This window comes from Anomaloglossus baeobatrachus, chromosome 4, assembly GCF_048569485.1.
Source record: "Anomaloglossus baeobatrachus isolate aAnoBae1 chromosome 4, aAnoBae1.hap1, whole genome shotgun sequence".
Taxonomy (NCBI): Eukaryota; Metazoa; Chordata; class Amphibia; order Anura; family Aromobatidae; genus Anomaloglossus; species Anomaloglossus baeobatrachus.
In genome coordinates, this window is record NC_134356.1 from 659,865,315 (window position 1) to 659,888,947 (window position 23,633).

Here is a 23,633-nt window from a genome sequence, read left to right on the forward strand (position 1 = left end):
ACGCCATTGACTATGTGACCCTGAAAGCCGAAATACTGGCTCGGTTGGGGGTGAATACCTATGTACGGGCTCAGCGGGTAAATCAGTGGTTCTATGAGGAAGCCAAACCCGTACGCTCCCAGGCCTATGACTTATTACATCTTGTAAAAAAGTGGTTGCAGCCTGACACTCTGAGCCCGGCGCAAATGGTGGAAAGGGTAGTAGTGGATCGTTTTGTGCGCACTTTACCCGTCACCGTTCAACGGTGGGTAGGACAGGGTGACCCGAGTACCCTGGACCAATTAGTGTCCCTGGTAGAGCGGCATGTGGCTACGCAGGACTTGATACGGGACACTGAGATTTTGCGTACCGCCCGTCGGTCCGGCCCCTCCAAGCCTAGGGCCAAGGACCCACCGCCGACACCGGTACAGGAGTCCGCTACCATCCTGGCTGAGGCCGCGCCCGCCGTTCCTGAGGTCCGGAAGGCCATGTACCCTAAACGACAACTTGTCAAGGGGGTTTCCTTCCCTATTAGATGTTGGCGGTGCCAGCGGGTGGGACATATGGAAGCCCAGTGTCCCCTGACCACGGAGCCCATGGATTGTGGGGTTACCCGGCGGGGTTCAATGTATGCTCAGGTGGTGTGTACCGCTGACCTGGTTCCCCCAGAGACTGAGCCCCACTTGTGCCAAATACAGGTGAATGGATGTCCGGTTACAGGATTGTTGGATTCCGGAAGCTTAGTGACCCTTGTGCGATCCACCTTGAGGGCTAAAGTAAAGGCCACAGGACGTACCGTGGGGGTGGTTTGCATACATGGGGACCGCCGAGACTATCCCACGGGGATTGTCACCATCACAGCACCTTGCGGTCAGGTGCAACATGAGGTGGGACTGCTTAACACTCTTCCTTATGACGTGATCCTAGGACGGGATCTGCCCTATTTTTGGACTTTATGGAAGGGAACCCCTAGGTCCCCTCCGATATTGGTCAGTCCGGGGCCTGAGCCCTACAATCCTGAATCCGGGACACCTGCCGTAGGGGTCCCCATGATAGGGACAGGATGTGAACCCGATAGGTCGCCCCTAGAGGTATTGGCAGGAGAGGCTGAGACGGTCGAGCCCATCCCGGACTTGGAGGCATCCCCGGATGCGTTTGGGACAGCCCAACTCCAGGACCCTACGTTAATACATGCCCGGAATAGGGTGTTAGTAATTGACGGGGTGGCCCAGCTGCCCGGTGCCCAGGTAAGGTACCCCCATTTCGCTCTTAAACAGGATTTACTCTACCGGGTAGATGAAATACGGGGCGTGGGGGTGGAGCAGTTGGTGGTGCCCCAGCCGTATCGCCGGCGGGTCCTCGACTTGGCTCATAAACATCTGATGAGTGGCCACCTAGGGGTCAAGAAAACGCAGGAGCGAATATTGCAAAGGTTCTATTGGCCCGGGGTCTTTGGGGAGGTAAAACGGTTCTGCGAAACCTGCCCGGAGTGTCAGCTTACCGCACCACTGGTCCACTTTCGCAGTCCGTTGGTGCCGTTACCCATTATAGAAGTCCCTTTTGAACGGATAGGGATGGATCTGGTGGGGCCCCTCGTAAAGTCTGCTCGAGGGCACCAACACATCCTAGTGATCGTTGACTATGCCACCCGGTATCCAGAGGCGATACCTCTCAGACATACTGCGGCGAAGCTTATAGCTCGGGAGTTGTTTTCTGTGTTCTGCCGGGTGGGGTTGCCCAAGGAGATCCTTACGGATCAGGGGACCCCATTCATGTCTAAAGTGACCAAAGAACTATGCCGGCTACTCCAGATCAAGCAGTTGCGTACGTCTGTGTATCATCCTCAGACGGATGGGTTAGTAGAACGATTCAATAAAACCCTGAAAACCATGCTAAAAAGGGTGATCTCCAAAGACGGGAAGGACTGGGATATGATGCTTCCCTATTTGATGTTTGCCATCCGAGAGGTGCCACAGGCATCCACGGGGTTTTCGCCTTTTGAATTGTTATACGGGCGACATCCCCGGGGATTGTTGGACCTGGCAAAGGAAACATGGGAGCAAGAGCCCACCCCCCATAAAAGTGTGATTGAACACATTTTAGGAATGCAGAACCGCATAAGCGCGGTCATGCCAATTGTGAAGGAGCATTTACAGGAGGCTCAGGCCGCGCAAAGCGGCCGCTATAATAGACAAGCCACCGTGCGGACCTTTAAACCCGGGGATCGGGTGTTGGTATTAATCCCCACGGCGGAGAGTAAATTCCTGGCTCAGTGGCAAGGCCCCTACGAGATAAAGGAAAAAGTCGGGGTGGTCAACTATAAAGTATTGCAGCCCGGTAGGCGGAAACCTGAACAAATATACCATGTCAACCTATTAAAACCGTGGCAGGAACGGGAAAGCCTGATGGTTGAGTTTCCCCCATCTCCCTCCTCTTCGGGTCGTTCACTCCCGGCTTCAGCGACCTCCGGAGAGGACGAACCGGAAGTAAGGATCGGAGAAGCCCTCACCAAGCAACAGAGGCGAGAGGCCAGACGGCTGGTTCAGCAGAACCCCGATGTCTTCTCCGAGTTGCCGGGTAGGACCAGTCTGATACGACATGACATTGTCACCGAGCCCCACCTGAAGGTACGCCTGAAGTCATACCGCGTGCCGGAGGCTCGAAGACAAGCCATATCAGAAGAAGTGAAGACAATGCTACGCCTGGGGGTCATCGAAAAATCCCGGAGTGAATGGGCTAGTCCCATTGTCCTAATACCAAAACCCGATGGCTCCTTAAGGTTCTGCAATGACTTCCGGAGATTGAACGAAATATCCAAGTTCGATCTCTACCCCATGCCCCGGGTGGATGAGCTGATTGATAGGCTGGGACAGGCGCGATATTTTACCACGCTCGACCTGACCAAGGGGTACTGGCAGGTGCCACTGACGGAGTCCGCCAAGGAGAAAACCGCTTTTGTTACGCCGGAGGGTCTCTTCCACTATGTTGTCTTGCCTTTTGGGTTACATGGCGCTCCGGCCACGTTCCAGAGGTTGATGGACTTAGTGCTGGAACCCCACCAGGCGTATGCATCAGCGTACATTGATGACATCATTATTTACAGCTCCGAGTGGCAGACCCACTTGGAACAGGTACAAGCGGTGGTGGACGCGCTTCGAACAGCCGGATTGACAGCCAATCCCAAGAAATGTGCGTTGGGACTCACGGAAGCCCGCTACTTGGGCTACGTGATAGGCCAAGGAGTGATAAAGCCCCAAATTAACAAGGTTGAGGCGATCCAGAAGTGGCCTAGACCCCTGACCACAAAGCAGGTTAGGGCCTTCCTGGGTATCGTGGGGTACTACAGGAGGTTTGTAAGAGATTTTGCGGGACTATCAGCCCCCTTGACGGACCTTCTCAAAGGCAAGAAGTCCGTCATGGTGCGCTGGACTCCGCAGGCCGAGGACTCCTTCCGGGCCCTGAAGGGGGTCCTGTGCGGACAACCCGTTCTGGTCAACCCTGATTTCCGGAAGGAGTTCATAGTACAGACTGACGCCTCTGAGGTCGGCCTGGGGGCTGTGCTGTCTCAGGTGGTTCAGGGGGAGGAACACCCCGTCACCTTCTTGAGTAGGAAGCTCACCCCTCCCGAGCGGAATTATAGCGTAGTGGAGAAGGAGTGCCTGGCGATTAAATGGGCCTTGGAGTCCCTACGCTATTACCTGCTGGGACGGCAGTTTCGCTTGGTGACTGATCACTCTCCGCTGGTCTGGATGAGGTCCGCCAAGGAACGGAATGCCCGGGTTACCCGGTGGTTCCTTTCTCTGCAGAACTTCCGGTTTACGGTTGAACACCGGGCCGGTAGGTTGCAGGTCAACGCCGATGCCTTGTCCCGCGGCCCGTGTTTGATGGCGGGAGTTCAACCCCGCACGCTTGAACTGAGGGGGGGGTATGTGAGACTGTGACCGGGGTTATCTATGACGGCCGGTATGTCTCGCCCCGGTTGTGCTCACTCCATGATAGAAAGTAAATCCACTCTAGGGTTAATGCTGTTTCCCTACAGGCTGAAGGAAGGGTTAAATGGAAACAGGAACGAGGGGCAGGTGTGCCGGGTGTGAGGGAGTGATCACAACTCCCTGAGTCTCTGCTGGAGAGACATGTATATTGCTGTGGATTTTTGTTTGGACATTAAACACCGTGTGCTGTGAACCTATATGCCTGGATCCCGTGTCTTCTGCTGCGCAGCCGACCGTGCTACCTCACAGTACATACTGGGACCAGGGAAAGTGGCAGACAACCCTCCCATGCTGCATGCTGGGAGGGGTCGTAAGACCCATCCCTGCTCCTATAGGGTACAGCTTAGCAACTGGGGAGGTGGGAGGAGCCATCTGAGAGCAGACACAGAGAGGAAGGTCAAGTTAGTTTCAGTTACCTCAGGGAGTGAGAGAGTGAGCATGTAGTTGGAGAGGAAGAACGAGAGCAAGGAGGGAGGAGGAGGCCTGCTGGAGGCAGGCAAGGAGGAGAGAAAGAAAGACAAGAAAGAAGGAAAGAAAGGCTCCAAGTCAGTCAGGAGCAGAGAAACAGAAGGAGACGCTTCCTGGTGAAGATCCTGGGACCCAGAGGTCCAGGTGACACCACGTAGGAAACAGAAGGAGTCGCAGGGCCACGGGTAGTCCTAGAGGTACCACGAGCAGTCCTAGAGGTCCCAAGGAGAGAGGGCCTAGAGGCGCCACGGGTAGTTGTAGGCTGCGGTGGCCTGTTCCACATTAACATCGGTGGAGTGATCAAGCTGCGACAGGGGACGGTCCCTAGAGACTGGAGGAGTGCAAAGACAATCTCCAAACAGTAAAAACCGAGGCCCAGGGAATGTTGTAGGCTCCCAGGGCCAGAACCCATAGCAGACTTCCAGAAAAGGGGTAATCAGCCGACAGGTGACCCCCAGCCTGGAGGCTGTAGTGGAGGCCAAGCCAGGTCCATCCTAACAAAGGCAAGGCTAAGGAAGACAGCAGAAGAAAGAGACACTAAGAGAAGGGCACCGGCATTCACTCTCAGAATCACCCAGAAACGGTGGAGGTCCCTGACAGTGGTCCCAGCACTCCAAGGGTCCCTACAGAGCTCTGACAAGAACTGTGAGTAAAGAACTTGAACTGCACCCTTGAAGTTGCCTCTGTCATTTCATCTGCATAGACATTCACAAGCACCAACTGTGCCCCGGGCATTGCTCCACCTGTGGGGAGCAGTACCACCATTGCTGCCATAACACCATCCCGGAGGCCTCACACAGCAGCGGTGGCTTAATAGCCGCATACCACAGGTGGCGTCACGAACACAAACTTTATTCACCAAGCCACATATTCTACTGACACCCACCAGGGCCACGGAGCCGGGCCCAGCCACCACTGAATACCTCCAGACTAGTCCGGCCCGGCACCGGGTGTCCCATAGCCCTGGGGTGGGCGAGTTAATTTCCCTTTTCGCAGCCCCACATGATGGTTTTTGATTTACCAAGTATGTGTTGGTGTGAGTCTTATCTTGATTTAGTTCACATGATTTTGTGACTATTATTTCACTTAAATTCCTTTAATCCAGCATAAATTGGACATCAATTCCTATATTTTGGCATTGAATAACCATAAAATTATTTAGTGATAACTAGTTATGAGTTTGAGGACAGCCTCAGGTTGGTTCATGCCTTGTGCTGTTGTAGAGCGACTAGGGCAGGCAGTAGCAGTCGCGCGTACAGGGGCTGCCAGGCCGCAGCACAGCCGCTCGGCAACCCCTTGCCTCTTGGTCACCACTCCATTCCTTTTCACACCTACTTGTATTATTCCAGCAATAGGCATCATCCCACAACCACGTTTTGATCCAATTGATCCATCTAATGTATGTCCTTATATATCTTTCTTAGTATCACCTTGATAAAAGCTCTACGAGCTGAAACGTCGGTGTAATTGATGAACCTTTTTTTGTGCCTTGCAATAAAATCACCTGAGAATTTTTTTTTCATTTCATATTCTCTTATTTGAGTGTGCCGAAGCTTGCTCTTTTTTATTGACTACTAATTTTCTTCTGAGCACCTCTCTATACCAGTAGTTAGTGCAGCCAGGCTGACTTTTTCTGTAGACCGCTCCATTGCAGGGATCCTTTCGCCACAGTCCATTCTTTCTCTGAGTCAATAAAGCAGACACCGGTATATTTTCTTCAAACAGCTGACCTTTACTGATCTTCAATACAAGGACTTTTTCCACTCGCATAACACGGGCACCGCTTCTGGTCCTGATCAGGTTCCCTCCAGACTCCTTTCCACCAATTAATTTATCGTCCGACCGCTTCACTGGCACCTGGGCTCCATTGGACACCACTAGGCCCCTCATTCTCCTGTCTGACATCACGCTGCACAAACCGATTTAAATAGTCCTTAAGCCTATCCGTCCCACCAACAGGGATTAGCTTGCACTTTGGAAGGGCTCAGTGCGACAGCACACCTCCGTTCATGCTTCTGGCCAGGACCTACCCTTCTCCTTTAAGAGGCCAATGACCTTTGGTCTCGCAGGGGATTTCGTTGGATTTTCTATCCAGGAAAGAATGGACGCCACCCCGACCAACCGGACTCAAACCCTTCTTCTGGGGACGCAGTTCCGACAGTCCTCTTAAGAGCAAAACACCGCGTGTCCGGGATCAAAGGGTTGACCCTTAGGATTCCTTAGTCACGTATACTTGGGCTTGTTCTCTCTATCTTCTACTGGGGACTCTCCTACCCTCCTTTTACATCCTGTCTTATATATACCCTATCCGTCGCCATTTACAACCTACACATTACAATTTATTACATCAGATAAACCTTTCTGTGTGGCGGCTACTTCTACAGGGGTGGCATAGTCTTGAACTTCCCTACATTGTACCTTCCGTTCCCGTCTTCCCCTTACGATGTTCCCTATCAGTGTCCGACTGAGGTGCCAAGGGTCCACCATGACATTGACTCTGGGGGCCCACTGTTCACATACATGCAAACAATACATTAACCTAATTTACACACTTACCTATGCTTCTAGATAGTATATTGCTTGTTAAATGAATGATAAGATGCTGGTTTGTCTGTACAAAGTGAATCAGGTGTATTGTGCCAACTACTATTTGTGTAGGGTGGTGGAGGAACACACTCTGGCCCACCGAGTGATCTACCTGCTCTCCAATGGGCCAGTCCCAAAGTATTCCCTTCCAATAATCCAGAACATTTGATAATCTGCATCTCATTTATTTTGGATGAAGTGATAATTTATTAGATTTATAATCATAATAATCTTTATTTCTATAGCATCAACATATTCCGCAGCGCTTTACAATTCAGAGGTTCATATTCAACCAACAGTTGTTGAAGATACAATAATTAGCGCAAAAAATAAAAACAACCTTGCTCGTAAGAGCTTACAATCTACAATGAGGTGGGGTGCAGGGGGACAAGTTGGTGTAGTAGGTGCTTATTTACTTAAATCCAGCCATCTCAAAGAAATGGGGGATAGATAAGGCTGTATGAACCAGTCATCAGTCAATCTCCGTGATGATTTTGGTTGTGGTGGGGTTTGACGGAGAGTTATGTTCTGAGAAATAGTGGAGGGGATATATATGAATTGACTTCAATTATTGAGTGTGATAGGCCACCCTAAAAAGATGTGTTTTTAGAGAGTGTCTGAAGCTGAGTAAGTTGTGGTTCGTCCTAGTTTCTTGGGGTAGAGCGTTCCAGAGGATTGGTGCAGCTCGGAAGAAGTCTTGGATCCAGGAAAGGGAGGTTTGAATAAGTGTGGATGTTAGTCTAAAGTCGTTTGCGAAGCATAGAGAACAGGTAGAGTGATAGACAGAGATGAGGGTGGAGAGGTAGGGGGTGCCGCACTCTATAAAAATTCTAATGTTTTATTTTGCAAATTGCCTCTTCAGACAGGAATAGGACTCAAACTCTAGTGTCATGTATTGGAAGTCGTTGGAGAAACGTTACCCTTTAGATGTTTTTTAATAATAATAATAATTATTATTATTATTATTATTATCAGTACCAACATTGTTAATTCTGTAAATTCTGCATTACTTTTGTATTATTGTATTACCTAGTCTTATTTAATAATCAAAAAATCTTATGTTAATATTCCAGTATTATTATACTGTGCTACGATTATTTATTAGCATTATATTATATTTTTATTAACATTGCTATTAGTATATTCTAGTATAAAAATTATAATATATATATATATATATATATATATATATAATATATTAAATTAAATATGGGGTGGCACGGTGGCTCAGTGGTCAGCACTGCAGTCTGGGGTCCTGTGTTCAAATCCCACTAAGGACAACATCTGGAAGGGGTTTGTATGTTCTCCCCATGTTTGCGTGGGTTTCCTCCAGGTTCTCCGGTTTCCTCCCACACTCGAAAGACATACAGATAGGGAATTTAGATTGTGAGTCTTAATGGGGACAGTGTTGCTGATGTTTGTAAAGTGCTATATAAGTGAATAAATATATATATATTTTTTTGCTCTCTTAGGGATCAACAAGTGTGACAGAAACGAGTTCCAATGTGACGATGGGAAGTGTATCCCATACAAGTGGGTCTGTGACGACAGCGAGGAGTGCAGGGACGGTTCTGATGAGTTTCCAGAGATCTGCCGTAAGGAACAACTCTAGCCATGAAATAAGCCCTGAATATTTATGTAATTCAGTGTATAATAGAGTCTTGTCTTTTGCACCAGATCAAAAAACATGCAGCCCCGGCCAGTTCAGCTGTGGCGGCAGATCCAACCGATGTATACCCAACTCATGGAAGTGTGATGACCAAGAAGACTGTGAAAATGGGTCAGATGAGAAGGACTGCAGTAGGTGTCATGTCCTGACTTTCTGTGTGGACATAGGTTTAACATGTTTGTACATGAGCTTAGGTCTGACTCAGCCTCCTCTTTTCTTTACAGCCCGCAAACCCTGCGCCTCCGATGAGCAGTTCCAGTGCAACAGCGGAATGTGCGTCTCGGTGGCGTACGTCTGTGACGGCGACAACGACTGTGATGACAACAGTGATGAGGATTCTTGCCCTGCGCCCACCTGCAACCCATCCTTTTTTCAATGCAAGAACGCTAACTCTACCATCTGCATCCCCAATCTATGGACATGCGATGGGGATCCTGACTGTGAAGACGGCTCCGACGAAGAGAACTGTGAAGGAAAGGAGCCGATCAAGACCGACAAACCCTGCTCCTCTCTGGAGTTCCACTGCGGTAGCGGCGAGTGTATACATATGAGCTGGAAGTGTGACGGCGGTGTCGACTGCAAAGACAAATCTGACGAGAAAGACTGTGGTACGTAACTGGGCCGGACATACCATAACCATGTACTAGTCACACCCAGCTGATGACATATAGAATTGTGGTGCTATAGTCTATATCAGCGGAATTTTGAAATCAACTCTGGAAAAAAGCGCGTAATGTTCAGTTCAGCTGATACGCCCATACACTTTTTAGCTTTTTTTTATTTGTTAAAAAACTAAGATAGTTTTTTTGTCGCTATTTTTAGTTTTGATGAGTTAGATTGCACAGTTTTCAATCTATATATTCCTTTATGCTTTAAATTTGCAAATTTAAAGCAAAATAATATAAAATAATTTTTTCCTTATCTGTTTTTTCTTTTTTGCATTATTATATATATATTTTTTTATATGATATATCCTCTGAGAAGGACATTCACTTTTATTTTAGTTTTTTTTTTTTTTTTTTTTTAAATGTTGCATCCTTATGAGTCCAGAGTCCAATTTACAGGGGAAAAATTACCCTGTTGCAGAACTGATCATGAGCCCAAGTTACAGGGGGAAAAACCTTGTTGCTGAATTGATCATGAGCCCAGGTTACAGGGGATTAAAAACCCTGTTGCAGAACTGATCATGAGCCCAAATTACAGGGGAAAAAAATGACCCTGTTGCAGAACTGATCATGTACCAAAGTTACAGGGGGAAAAATAACCCTGTTGCAAAGATGATCATGAGCCCAAGTAATGGGAAAAAAATAACCCTGTTGCAGAACTGATCATGAGCCTAAGTGACAAGGGAAAAAACCCTGTTGCAGACCTGATCATGAGTCCAGGTTACAGGGGGGAAAAAACCCAGTTCCAGAATTGATCATGAGCCCAAGTTACAGGGGAAAAAACCCTGTTGCAGAGTTGATCATGAGCCCAAGTAACAGGGGGGAAAAAAACCCTGTTGCAGAACTAATTAGCCTAAGTTACAGGGAGAAAAATAACTCTGTTGCAGAACTCATCATGAGCCCAAGTTACAGGGGAAAAAATAACCATGTTGCAGAACTGATCATGACCCAAGTTCCAGGGGGAAAAAAACGCCTCTTCTATTCACCATATATCTCTCATTGAGTGTAGACTTTGAAAAAAGAGAAGAAGCTGTGCTAAGCTGCTTCTATTTTTATGGGGACACTACCAGTGCCCATTGATAGTGGCTTCTGCCACCTTAACACGTACAATAAACTTGACCTAATTGTAAATTGTTCCTAATTTCAGAAAAACCAACCTGCAGTCCCGACCAGTTCCAGTGTACCAACGGGAAATGTATTCACGGCAGTCGGCAGTGCAACCAACAATATGACTGTGAAGATCTAAGCGACGAACAAGGCTGTGCAAATGGTGAGCGTCTTACCCAACGACATATGATAATAGGATACATGATGCGTCTTAGTAATGGAAAGCTAAATCGTTTTCATTTTCTGAAATTAGAGACGAAATGCGAAGGTCCTCAGAGGTTCAGATGTTCCAGCGGAGAATGTATTGGTATGGACCGAGTCTGTAACGGGGTTGTGGATTGCAAAGACTTTTCAGATGAACCTCTGAAAGAATGTGGTGAGTATAATCATCCTCGTTGAGGTTTATATATTTAAGATATATATATATATATATTTATTTACATATATACAGTATATATATTTACATGCTGTACTATCTCCAGGTGAAAATGAGTGTATGAAAAAAAATGGCGGCTGCTCTCATATATGCAATGACCTCAAGATTGGACACGAGTGTTTATGTCCTGAGGGATATCGCCTGGTGGACGGAAGGAAATGTGAAGGTAAATTGGTGTCTAAAGCCATAATTTTGGTTAATTGTAGCTCCATGCACACAGGATTTATTCCGATCTCAATCTTTCAGATATTAATGAATGTGACCAACCTGATACCTGCAGCCAATTGTGCACTAACTTGGAAGGAGGCTACAAGTGCGAATGCTACGAGGGCTACCAGATCGATCCCATGACTGGGTCCTGCAAGGGCATGGGTGAGTACAATACAAAAAAAATTCTTAAAGAGGATATTTGCAAAAGTTCTAGTTTCGCAACCCTTATGCCTTTTCAGAAGCTAAGTCCTCACTTTTCACCTGCATTACATAATGACTTGTCGGATGAGTTGGAAGCCATTCTCTGGTTCTTGTATAGAAACCCCACTAAATATGTCCATCTCTTATTGTTTGCACATTGGACCAGCTTTTAAAGGTGTTTTTTTTTGTTGTTTTCGCTCTCTAGGTACAGTGGCTTCCCTCTTCTTCACCAACCGGCACGAGGTGAGGAAGATGACGCTGGACAGGAGAGAGTACACAAGTTTCATCCCAAGACTTAAGAATGTAGTAGCCCTTGATATGGAGATTGCAAGCAATAAAATCTATTGGTCTGACTTATCCCAGAAGAAAATCTACAGGTAACGAGAGCGACATCTGTCCTTGTCCCTTGTATCTGTTTATACTTCACCAAAAAGTACTATAGCCTTAGTCCCTGATGAAGCCAGTCATGGCGAAACATGTCAGGTAGGCTGATAGCTAGGAACTTTAATTAGCAGATATTGGGGTAGGAGGCGATACTAGTCATTTAGGAAAACATAGGAATATAATAATCAATTGGTCCGCTGCCAACTTTAATCCCTAGCATCCTATCCCTGTCTGTCTTTATAAGGATAGCCATTTAATTGTGAAATAAAAGTAAAGATCTTTACTTAGGCTACCTCTACTTGCCTTTTGGGCAAATTGTGTTTGTTTATACTTTGACCTCATTGCTTATGGAAATTTACATATTACTGCAAGACTAATCTTTCCCGTTATTCCCCCTACAGTGCTTTAATGGACAAGGCTCATAATTTTTCCCACCACGAGACAGTCATCGGTAATGAAATCTTCGCCCCAGACGGTATTGCGGTAGATTGGGTCCATGCCAACCTGTACTGGACAGACTCCGCCATCAGCAGCATCTCTGTGGCCAATACTGCCGGGTCCAAGAGAAAAACACTCTTCAAAGAAGGTCTGGAAAAGCCGCGTGACATTGTGGTGGATCCCACTAAAGGGTAAAGAATTGTTCATTTTAATTTTTTCCCATTTTTTAAGCAGGGAATTCCTTTCATTAGATTAAAGAGGCACTCTAGCTGCTGCAATATTACAACTCCCAGCATGCAATGACGGCCTAGGAGTTAGAGTCTAGCCATAGCTGAAAAGGGCAGCGACTATCGACTTATACACGTCACACGGTGTTTGACTCTAAACTCGTCAAGTGTCATGGTGGCATCTGATGTTATCACTGCAGACTCCACACATTGGTGGCAGATGCAGGCTCGGGCGTTAACCAGATGTGTGTTTATTAGTAAACGGGCTTACAGGAGTTAATCTCTGCTACCCTGCTGGTTACCTTTTGGATCACATGTCGGGAGACCTATCACAGTTCCTTCCCGCCTTTTTAAGATGGTGGAGCCTGTCTTCACATGCCAACTATAGCTTTTGCTAAACCAGGCTATGTGCTATTGTGTTCCTGTTGCTGGTGATTTATTGTGTGCCGCTCGTGTCCCCTCGTCATCTGGTTATTTCCTCCATACTCTTTACTCCTTATCACGTATTGTCTTATATTTCTGCGTGTGCTAGCTGTGTGATAGACTTTTTGGTTTTGTCTTTATATGTGGGTTCAATCACGTCTGTCCCGGTCCTCCCCTGGGGTGGGGGAGAAGGGGAAATAGATCAGGGCTAGGAAGGCGGCCCAGACATCTTCACCATTAAAAGTATCTCTGGGTTTAGGGACAGCTAGGGCCAGTCTAGGAGCATCAGTTCCTTGTTATCCCCCCTTACCCCGTGACATTACATTTGTGATATTTTTTTCATGTCTATATTAAATCCTCCTTTCTTTAATTTTTCAGGTTTATGTACTGGACCGATTGGGGCTTCCCTGCCAAAATCGAGAAGGGTGGCTTGAACGGAGCGCTCCGACAGACTCTGGTTAACAATGATATCGAATGGCCCAATGGGATCACTCTGGGTGAGTGCAGGGAACATGGGGATGGTGCAAAAGTCAGATAAAATCTATACAGGACATTACTAATCATGCATATTGTATTCCCTTTTAGACCTGGACCATCAGAGACTGTACTGGGTGGACTCTAAGTTGCACACTTTGTCCAGCATTGACGTTACTGGTGGAAACAGACGGATCGTTATTGCCAATGAACATTGCTTATCTCACCCATTCGGCCTCACCATTTTCGAGGTACCGTTTTTTCAATTTTTTTTCCCTAAATATCTGTACTCATTCCAGATATTTCACTTACAGTTTTCCCTCTGTTAACGCTCTTCAACATTTGTTTTGCTTCATGAAGGACCTGGTCTTCTGGACCGATCTTGACAATGAAGCCATATTCAGCGCTAACAGGCTGACCGGAGAGCAAGTCAAAAAGGTGGCAGAAAATCTCTTCTCGCCAGAAGACATCGTCCTGTATCACAACAGGGGACAGCCTGAAGGTATGACATTAGGGGAGGGGGTGGGGGGGGGATGGGATCTGCTGTTAGGTGGGATTTATGCCAGGCTGGCATTATGATCTCTGGTATTTGGGTGCAGCTGGCATACCGTATTTTTTGGTTTATGAGACGCACCAGATTATAAGACGCACCCCAAATTTAGGAAAATTTAATGAGATCCGTATTAAAATCTGGTGGTGTCTTACCGGGTTGGAGGGGCCGGTGCAGCGGTGGAGGAGCGGGAGCACAGGAGGCAGGGGCGGTGGTGAAACAGGCTGATTCTGCAGGCGCTGCTGCAGTTGTTTCAGATGCTCCCTGCGGGCACTGTTAAACTGTGAGTGGTGCGGGCTTCAAAGAAATGGTGCCCGGAGTCAGTGCATGCGTACATTGAGCTATCTATCGGCTCAATGACAAGCCAAGATCTCATCTGCGCACGCGCCACCTCCGGGCGCCATTTTTCTTAAGTCCACTGCTGGGAGATCAATGGGTCGCAGTGGCGGCATGTGCGCAGATGAGATCTTGAGCCAAGAGCTCCATCTGCGCACACGCCGACTATGACCGCCATTATTTGAAGCCCGCACTGCCGACATTTTTAGGATGGCCCCTGCCCGCAGCCTCTAGCACAGCTCCCGCAGTATTGCCCCTGCCTCCTGCTACCCCTCTCCACCACTCACGTCCTCGTAAGCTACATTTGGATTATAAGACACACCCCTCATTTTCCCCCCTAATTTTTGGGAGGAAAAGTGCGTCTTATAATCCGAAAAATACGGTATTTACCCATTCTGTGACCCCTTACATGGTGCATTGTGTTCAGCGCAGAGATTCCGATCATTACAATGCCTTGTGACACGTTGGAAATTTCGATTGGTTAAAGGTCCGGATGCTGAGGCTGCCATCACTCATGCACCTTCGCCTGTGAGTGCCTCTGCTCAGCTGATCCTCAAAGAGTCGAGGTCCCAAAAAGTGTGCATCACTATGTCTGCATCTCAGGGGATAGTCATGTAAAGCTGATCACCGACGAAGGGACACCAAGCTCAATTGGCGGGGGTCTTGGCATCCAGATTCCCACTGATCAAAATTTCTTACATGTCACTAAAACTACAGCTAAACTTTGCAGATTATTATTATTATTATATAAACATAACACATTTTTGCTTTTGTGTCCATTTCAGCTGAAAACTGGTGCCATTTGCATCTTCAGAATGGCGGATGTGAATACTTGTGCTTACCAGCTCCGCAAATCAACGCGCATTCCCCCAAGTATACCTGCGCCTGTCCTGACGGAGAGCACCTCGGAGCCGACATGAGGAGCTGCGGAAAAGGTACGGTCTCTCCTTAAAGTTATTAGTCGCAACCTTTGTAAGACTGAGTTCCCCTGTCCAGTAATCGTCCGTTAGAAGGGATCCATTCACAAAAAAGTTCTGCAAACACAACTTTTTCATCCGTTGTTAAATGATTTCTGCAGGATTCTTTTTTTTTTTTAACATTAGAGTCTATGGAGAACGGATCCGTGACCGATTGTTACTGAGCCATCCATTTTTCATTGGATCTGTTTTTTGCTTACAGGATCCGTTTGAAATGGAAGATACATAGCGATCTGTTATTGGATCCGTTCTCCATAGACTCCAATTTTCAAAAAAACAAACACCATAGATCCTGTAGAAATCAGTTATGTAACAATGGACAAAAAAAGGTGTGTTTACACAATGGATCTCTGCAGGATCCATTCTAACGGATGATTAAAGCAGGACATGTGAACTCATGTGAGTGCTAAAGGTCTCCTAACCCTTCTGCCTTAAGGGTGCTTTACACGAGACGACGAATCGTGCAATGCATCGTTGGGGGTCACGGTTTTCGTGACGCACATCCGGCATCATACATGACGTCGTCTCGTGTGAAACCTCTGAGCGACGCAGTATCGCTCACAAATCGTGAGTCGTGTACTCGTAGCTCAGTTTCATAATATCGTTTATTTTTACTTGTGCCGGTTGTTCATCGGTCCCGTGGCAGCACACGTCGCTCCGTGTGACACCACGGGAGCGATGAACTCTGCTTACCTGCGTCCCGCGGCACCCGCCGGCTATACGGTAGGAAGGAGGTGGGCAGGATGTTTACATCCCGCTCATCTCCGCCCCTCCGCTTCTATTGGCCGGCGGCTGTGTGACGTCGCTGTGACGCCGAACGTCCCTCCCCATTCAGGAAGTGGACGTTCGCCGCCCACAGCGAGGTCACTCAGCAGGTAAGTACTGTACGTGTGACGGGGGTTTCACGACTTTGTGCGATATGGGCAGCGATTTGCCCGTGACGCACAAATGACGGGGGCGGGTCCCCGTCAAAGCAGGTCGTCCCGTGTAAAGCAGGCTTTACTCTTCACCTTCTAAGGCCCCATTTCTCTACACATTAAAGGGTTTGTCCACTACTTTTACATTGATGGTCTATCCTTAGGATAGGTCATCAATGTCTGATCGGCCACGGTCCGACACCCCCACCGATGTTCTCGGTTCCGGCGGCAGCAGCCAGAAATGCTCAGTTCCAGAGCTGCTCCGTCTTCTGATAGTGGCCGCAGCTGGGTACTGTACATCTGCCTCCCATTCTAATGAATAGGAGGTGGATGTGCAGTACCCTGCCGCTATCAGACTGTGCAGCTCCGGAACTGAGCATTTCCTGCCGCCGGGACAGAGAGCAGCTGATTGTCTGGGGTGTAAGGTGTCTGACCGCGGCCGATCAAATAGTGATGACCTATCCTAAGGGGCCCTTTGCACACTACGACATCGCAGGTTCAATGTCGGTGGGGTCAAATCGAAAGTGACGCACTTCCGGCATCGCTCTCGACATCGTAGTGTGTAAATCGTTTTAACTACGATTACCGAGCGCAAAAGCGTCGGTATCGTATGATCAATGCAGTGTCGGGCATTTCCATAATTTCGCTGCAGCGACGGTACGATGTCGTTCCTCGTTCCTGCGGGAGCACACATTGCTCTGTATGAAGTCGCAGGAGCGAGGAACATCTCCTACCTGCGTCCCGTCGCAATGAGGAAGGAAGGAGTTGGGCGGGATGTTTACGTCTCGCTCATCTCCACCCCTCCGCTTCTATTGGACGCCTGCCGTGTGACGTTGCTGTGACGCCGCACAACCCTCCCCCTTAGGAAGGAGGCGGGTCGCCGGCCAGAGCGACGTCGCAGGGCAGGTGAGTGCATGTGAAGCTGCCGTATCGATAATATTTGCTACGGCAGCTATCACAAGATATTGCAGCTGCGACGGGGGCGGAGACTATCGCGCTCGGCATTGCAGCATCGGCTAGTGATGTCGTAGTGTGCAAAGGGCCCCTAAGGAAACACCATCAATGTAAGAGTAGTGGACAACCCCTTTTAATAATCTGACACTTTTTATCTGTCGCTCTTCCGCTGTTTGCCATCTATTTTGCAGATGTTTGCGGCTGATTTATCAATTGCAACTTTTTAAAAAGTGGCTTAATTTTTTGCAAGTTTATTCCGGTCCAACCTTTCCCAAAATGTTTATTAAAAAAAAAAATTATATATATAATACTTCTCTCTACAGAACCAATATCGACCAATACATCTGTCACCTCACCGACCACCACAGCTCCCAAGAGTACGACTCTAGCCAAACTGATCACCACCCCAACTAGAGCGCCTTCTACTCCTAAACCCAAGCAGCCTACAACAAGGCCGCCATCCACTACAACCACTATCCAAACAACCACTAGAAAAATGACCACACAAAGTGTAAAGAAAAATCTCTCTACACCAGGAATTGCCAATGCTACAGATTCACATCCAGGTAAAATTATTTCCTTGTGCGACAGATTTCTATGTTTATTTTAATATATTAAAGGGAATTTATCAGAAGGTTTTTGCTATTTAATTTTACAGCAGCATGATGAAGGGGCTGAGACCCTGATTTCAATAATGTATTACTTGCTGGTTTGGTTGCTGTCATTTAGATGCAATCATAGTTTTTCTGCTGCAGATCTTGGAATTCTGAGCTGTGTATAACCCCGCCCACACCACTGATGGGCAGAAAGCTGCCAATCAGTGATGGGGGCGGGGTTACAGAGCAGGAGGAGGACTGGGAGGCACAAGACACCTAGTCCTGCAGTGATAAAAACACTGATTTTATTGAAACAGTAACACACAGCTCGGTAAGTGAAACATTGCTGGAATCAGGTGTTCAGCCCCTACATCATGCTGCTCTCAGACTCCCTTTAAGCTTTTACTAAATATTATGATGTCTTTGCTCACAGCTGGTAATAGTGGTGACGTGAAGATGGAGACGGCAGAATCTCATTCTCGTTCCAACGCCATCTACGCTGTCATCCCTGTCGGTGAGTTTCGTTTACTGCAGAATTAACAACCTGTTTAACGAATTAATGGAGCTAAATATGATAATGAGCTCCAAATGACGTCTGTATTGATGCACAATGCTTCCATATATAACCAGACATCAGTCTATTTGTTATTGAGTAATCTAACAATGCCATCCTCTTTTTTTCTCCAGTTATTCTGTGTTTGGTTGCATTTGGAGGTTTCCTTCTATGGAGGAACTGGAGATTGAAAAACACAAATACCATTCACTTCGACAATCCCGTCTACCAGAAAACAACAGAGGAGGATGAGATTCACATATGTCGGAGTCAGGAGGGATACTCCTATCCTTCGGTTAGTATTTAAGAAGGAAATGTCATATTTGCCATTTTTGGAAAACCTGTAAAGTGATTCTACCACTCACCGGAGGCTCTGTGGAAATCAGCGGATCGGCGCCGGATGGTGCCATGGTGCTCATTTTCCCCGCAGCAGCCACTACTGGGAGCATTGCAGTATTAGGCTATGTACACAAGTCCTGCAGTCATCCGTTATCATGGATCCGTTTGCAAAAAAGTTGTGCAAACACAACTTTTTTGTCCGTTGTTAAACAACGGATGTCGGCTGGATCCGTTTTTAACATGTGGAGTCTATGGACAACGGATCTGATATCGGATTGCTATGTATCGTCCATTTGTAACGGATCCATTACAAATGCAAGTACAAAGAATGGCTAAATAGCAATCCGTTGTCCATAGGCTTCCATGTTAAAAAAACGGATCCAGCAGAAATGAATTTCCCAATGGATCCAGATTCATTAATGGATTTCTATTTATCGTCCATTTGTAATGGATCCGTTAAGAAGACAACGGATCCGTTACAAATGCAAGTACAACGGAGAGCTAAGTAGCAATCCGTTAACGGATCCGTTGTCCATAGACATGTTAAAAAAAATCTGGATCCGGCAATAATTGGTTTCAAACGGACATGTGAACTCAGCCTTAAACGTGGCATGACCATGTAATGGTTTGCCTGACCAGAGAGATCCACCAGGGGGTGCCAAGTGGGATCACCTCTTTTAAGGCATATAATGACTTAAAGGGGTTGTCCACTACTTTTATCCTTAGGATATGTCATCAATGTCTGATCGTCCAGGGTCCGACATCCAGCACTTCCGCAATCCGCTGTTCTGGGGCCCGGAGGCGGCAGCAGGCAGCCGGAAATGCACAGTTCCATGAGTTGCTCCATCTTCTGATACTGAACATCCGCCTCCCATTCTAATCAATAGGAGGCGGATGTGCAGTACCCTGACGCTACCAGAAGACGGAGTAGTGCCGAAACTGAGCATTTCCTGCTACCGCCACTAGGACCGAGATCAGCTGATCGTCGGGGGTGCGGGGTATTGGACCCTGGCCGATCAGACATTGATGACCCATCCTAAAGGGCACTTTGCACACTACGACATCGCAGCTGCAATATCAGTGGGGTCAAATCGAAAGTGACGCACATCCGGCGTCGCAGTCGATATCATAGTGTGTAAATTCTTTTTGATACGATTAAGGAGCGCAAAAACGTCCAAATCGTATCATCGGTGCAGCGTCGGTCATTTCCATAATTTCGGAAGGACCGATGTTACGATGTTGTTCCTCGTTCCTGCGGCAGCACACATCGCTGTGTGTGAAGCCGCAGGAGCGAGGAACGTCTCCTACCTGCGTCCTGCGGCTCACGCCGGCTATGCGGAAGGAAGGAGGTGGTCGGGATGTTTACGTCCCGCTCATCTCCGCCCCTCCGCTTCTATTGGCCGCCTGCCGTGTGACGTCGCTATGACGCCGCATAACCCACCCCCTTAATAAGGAGGCGGTTCGCCGGCCAAAGCGACGTCGCAGGGCAGGTGAGTGCATGTGAAGCTGCCGTAGCGATAATGTTCGCTACGGCAGCTATCACCATGATATCGCAGCTGCGACAGGGGCGGGGACTATCGCACTCGGCATCGCAAGCATCGGCTTGCGATGTCGTAGTGTGCAAAGTGCCCCTAAGGCTAGGCCATAAATGTAAAAGTAGTTGACAACCCCTTTAAAAGAGGATCATTCAGATAACTATACTGCAGCTACTTATCGTATGGCCAAACTTTACTAGGTGTCGTTGCTGTATTGCAGTGCAATACAAGTGGATGGGGTTGCATTCTGACCCCAAGGGTACTGCAACCGCTGCAAGCAAGTCATAAGAAGTCTAACCTCGTATGTTTTTATTTTTCCGAATTGGGTGTTGCATTGTGAGCCCATTTATTTGTACTGCATTGCGATGTAGCAGCGATACCTAGCAAACTTGTGTCCCGGCCAAAAATGCCGTATAGCCCCAGGGCCAATATGGGGTACCCAAATTGAGGAATTGACAACATTTGTGTACAGCTGCGTGTGCGTGTGCTACACATCATAATTGAACCCCGTTTCTTCTCTCTCCACAGAGACAGATGGTGAGCTTGGAAGACGACGTGGCTTGAAACCTTAACCAGACGTGCCTATTACCAAACTCTGCTGCTCAAATATATCAGGGGCAATGACTGCTAAACAACACAAAAAATGTACCCGTCCACACAGCGACACCATCCAGGGCAGTCTGGAGTTGTTGAGATTTTTTATGTTCAGATTTTTTTTTGTTATTTTTTTTTTTTTTTTGTTCACTCTACCAAACAAACCACTGAGCACATTGTCCAGAGACTGCAGTTACTCTATTTTTGTGAAAAATTATTTATAACGTTACCTGTGCCGTTGAAGTCGTGCCATTTTTCTCTCCTCCCTGCGCCCGTCGTAAATGAAGGACTACACCGATGAGGTCCGTGGTGGAGGAAGAACCATGGGAAGTAACAAGAAACCTACGCACTAGGAGGGGACTATGAAGGACTAAATGTGATAATCCTGCTGGGGTTTACTTTATGTTTTTGCTTTAAAAGCACAAAACTGTTCCGAAAACACTACAAAAACAGTAAAGCATAGAACTGGAGAGAAATGAGGAGCAACACAGAGAGAAGCGTATACGAAAATGTGGATGTATCCTCAGGGCGTCAGATATGTTTACTGCCTTGAGGTTAATCTCGGGGGTTGGGAGTGCAGCCATTTTTTTGGGGAAGCTTTCCACCCTCCCGAGCCATAAAAAAGGCCTCGAATCACCCACAAGTGCCTAACCGACTACCGTTTGCTTCTGATTCTCCATTTCTCTGAAAGTCCGTCCTCCTATTGCACTTTCTTTATCTCAAGTGTCTTGTATTTCTTTTTTTTTTTTCTCTCGAGCTTTTGGTTGTTACTCTTCTATTTGTACAGCTTTGAGATATATATATATATATATATATATATACACACTATATATAGATATATATGTTTATGTACTTATGTATATATATATACATATATACACTACATATAAATATATAATATATATATATATATATTTATATATATTTATGTATATATATATATATACACACACACACACACACACAGGGTGGTCCAAAAGTAGGTGGACAGTATGTGTAGTGGGGTTATCAAGCATAGTGTAAAGTGAAACTGACTCAGTTGCCCTTAGCAACCAATCAGATTCCACTTTTCATTCATTCTTCACAGACTTTAGAAAATGAAAGGTGGAATCTGATTGGTTGCTAAGGGCAACTGAGTCAGATTCACAGATGCAGTTTTCTGTCCACCTACTTTTGGACCACCCTATATATACACGAGATCTATACATAGATAGATATACAGTATATACAGGGTGGTCCGTAATAGGGTTATCAAACATGGTGTAAAGTGAAAACGACTCTGTTGTCCTTGGCAACCAATCAGATTCCACCTTTCATTTTCCAAAGAGTCTGTGAAGAATGAAAAGTGGAATCTGATTGGTTGCTAAGGGAAACTGAGTCAGTTTCACATATCCAGTTTTCTGTCCACCTATTTATGGACCACCCTATATTTAGACGATATATATATATATATATATATATATATATATATATATACATATATATATATATATTACACGAAATATATGTACAACACATATATATATATATATATATATATATAGATATATATATATATCTATATATATATATATATATATATCTATATATATATATATATATAGATATATATATATATATATATATATATATATATATATATATAATTTTTTATATATTTTTTTTATTTTTCTCTTTCTCTCCGCCAGCCCATATCCGACAGGGTATGATGGTAGTGTACAAAGTTTTGACGTATGGAATCTGGGAAGTTTGGCTGTTTCTCAAGCTTTAATTCTTCGTACAAGGTTACAACGATGAAAGCTAATCGCAGTGGTGCTACCTATATAGCAGAATGAGTCTGTTCATTAACCGCGCTGCCTTAATTTGCAATTATTACTTGAAATATCAATTACCACTAAGTGAGAGTTAGGATGGACATAGATTTATTAATAACTGTTGAGGAAAAATGGCAATTAGGACAGTCAGTCGCCCCTTCCCCACCATTCATTCTCCCCACCATTCATTCTATGACGTAAGCAGCCGTAGACATGTCTGGCATAACTAATCTTATGATTAATGAATGAAAAAAAAGAACATCTTTCAAATTCATCCCCCGTCAGATATCAGGATAGTCCACCTCTATCTCCTCATATTAAGTAGCGTTAGCTCCTTATAGAGACTTATGCAGATCCTGCTAAAATCCTTTGACTGTTAATGGGGACCGATAGCTACCCAATCATTCTTAACTCTACGGAAAGTTACCCTAAGTAACTAAATGTTTGACCTATTTCATGCTTCATTTTCCTATATCGGTCCTCTAAAATTAGAGGCTCTTTTCATATAGGACCCCCTTTTTTCCATATTCATATTTAAAGAAACCCTGAATTAATAGAGAGTGTTAAGTGATGGAACATTGCTTTTATTTTCTTGCCATTGACAATTATTGAAAATCTCCTGCCCGCATCCTCCACCAAATGAAAAGGTGGAGAATCCTCTCCTTTCTCTTTTTTTCTTAAAACAAGTTGGAAATTAGCCAATCTTTTATTGCAGTATTGAAATCAAAACTCCCTGCCTGATCCTGTGAAGAGATTAATTTTGCTTTTTGGCTTCATTTTTTTTCTGTGAAGGGTGTAAATAATTTTTTTTTTTTTGTACAGTGGTCTTGCACATATTGGTTGTATATATATGTACATCATTATATTATGTATGGGGGGGAAAAAGTTTAATATATAATTTATTTATTTGTAAAATGTCTTTTGTGTTTTTATTCTGAAGTTCTAATGTAAGATGGACGCGATCGGGAAAGAATTACGTAGGATAGTAGCAACGGCTTAACTATCGATTTTGGTCCGATTTAAAGGAGAACTCCATCCAAAATTTAAAAAAAAAGTTCAATAAACAAAATACATTTTTATAATTACAAAAAAAAAAATAAAGAAAGAAGTACTATAGATTTCAGGGAAAAAAAATGTAACCCAAAACCACCAATTAAAATTTCTCTCGCTTCATTGGGGGACACAGGAAATGTGTCCCCCAATGAAGGC

At 46.0% G+C, this 23,633-nt stretch overlaps 1 protein-coding gene across 1 annotated transcript in view; it reads left to right on the forward strand.

Moving 5' to 3' along the window:
• LDLR (low density lipoprotein receptor) overlaps positions 1–22,120 on the forward strand; it is a 36,837-nt gene extending 14,717 nt beyond the window's left edge. The window contains exons 2-18 of the mRNA XM_075346533.1: positions 8,498–8,620; positions 8,703–8,825; positions 8,919–9,302; positions 10,507–10,629; positions 10,720–10,842; positions 10,949–11,068; positions 11,149–11,274; positions 11,519–11,690; positions 12,099–12,326; positions 13,164–13,282; positions 13,371–13,510; positions 13,620–13,761; positions 14,931–15,080; positions 17,317–17,559; positions 18,023–18,103; positions 18,277–18,437; positions 20,545–22,120. Of these exons, the coding sequence (XP_075202648.1) occupies positions 8,498–8,620; positions 8,703–8,825; positions 8,919–9,302; positions 10,507–10,629; positions 10,720–10,842; positions 10,949–11,068; positions 11,149–11,274; positions 11,519–11,690; positions 12,099–12,326; positions 13,164–13,282; positions 13,371–13,510; positions 13,620–13,761; positions 14,931–15,080; positions 17,317–17,559; positions 18,023–18,103; positions 18,277–18,437; positions 20,545–20,580 (2,594 nt within the window). The 3' untranslated portion in view covers positions 20,581–22,120. The remainder of the gene's footprint in view (positions 1–8,497; positions 8,621–8,702; positions 8,826–8,918; positions 9,303–10,506; positions 10,630–10,719; positions 10,843–10,948; positions 11,069–11,148; positions 11,275–11,518; positions 11,691–12,098; positions 12,327–13,163; positions 13,283–13,370; positions 13,511–13,619; positions 13,762–14,930; positions 15,081–17,316; positions 17,560–18,022; positions 18,104–18,276; positions 18,438–20,544) is intronic.
• The last annotated feature ends 1,513 nt before the right edge of the window (positions 22,121–23,633 follow it).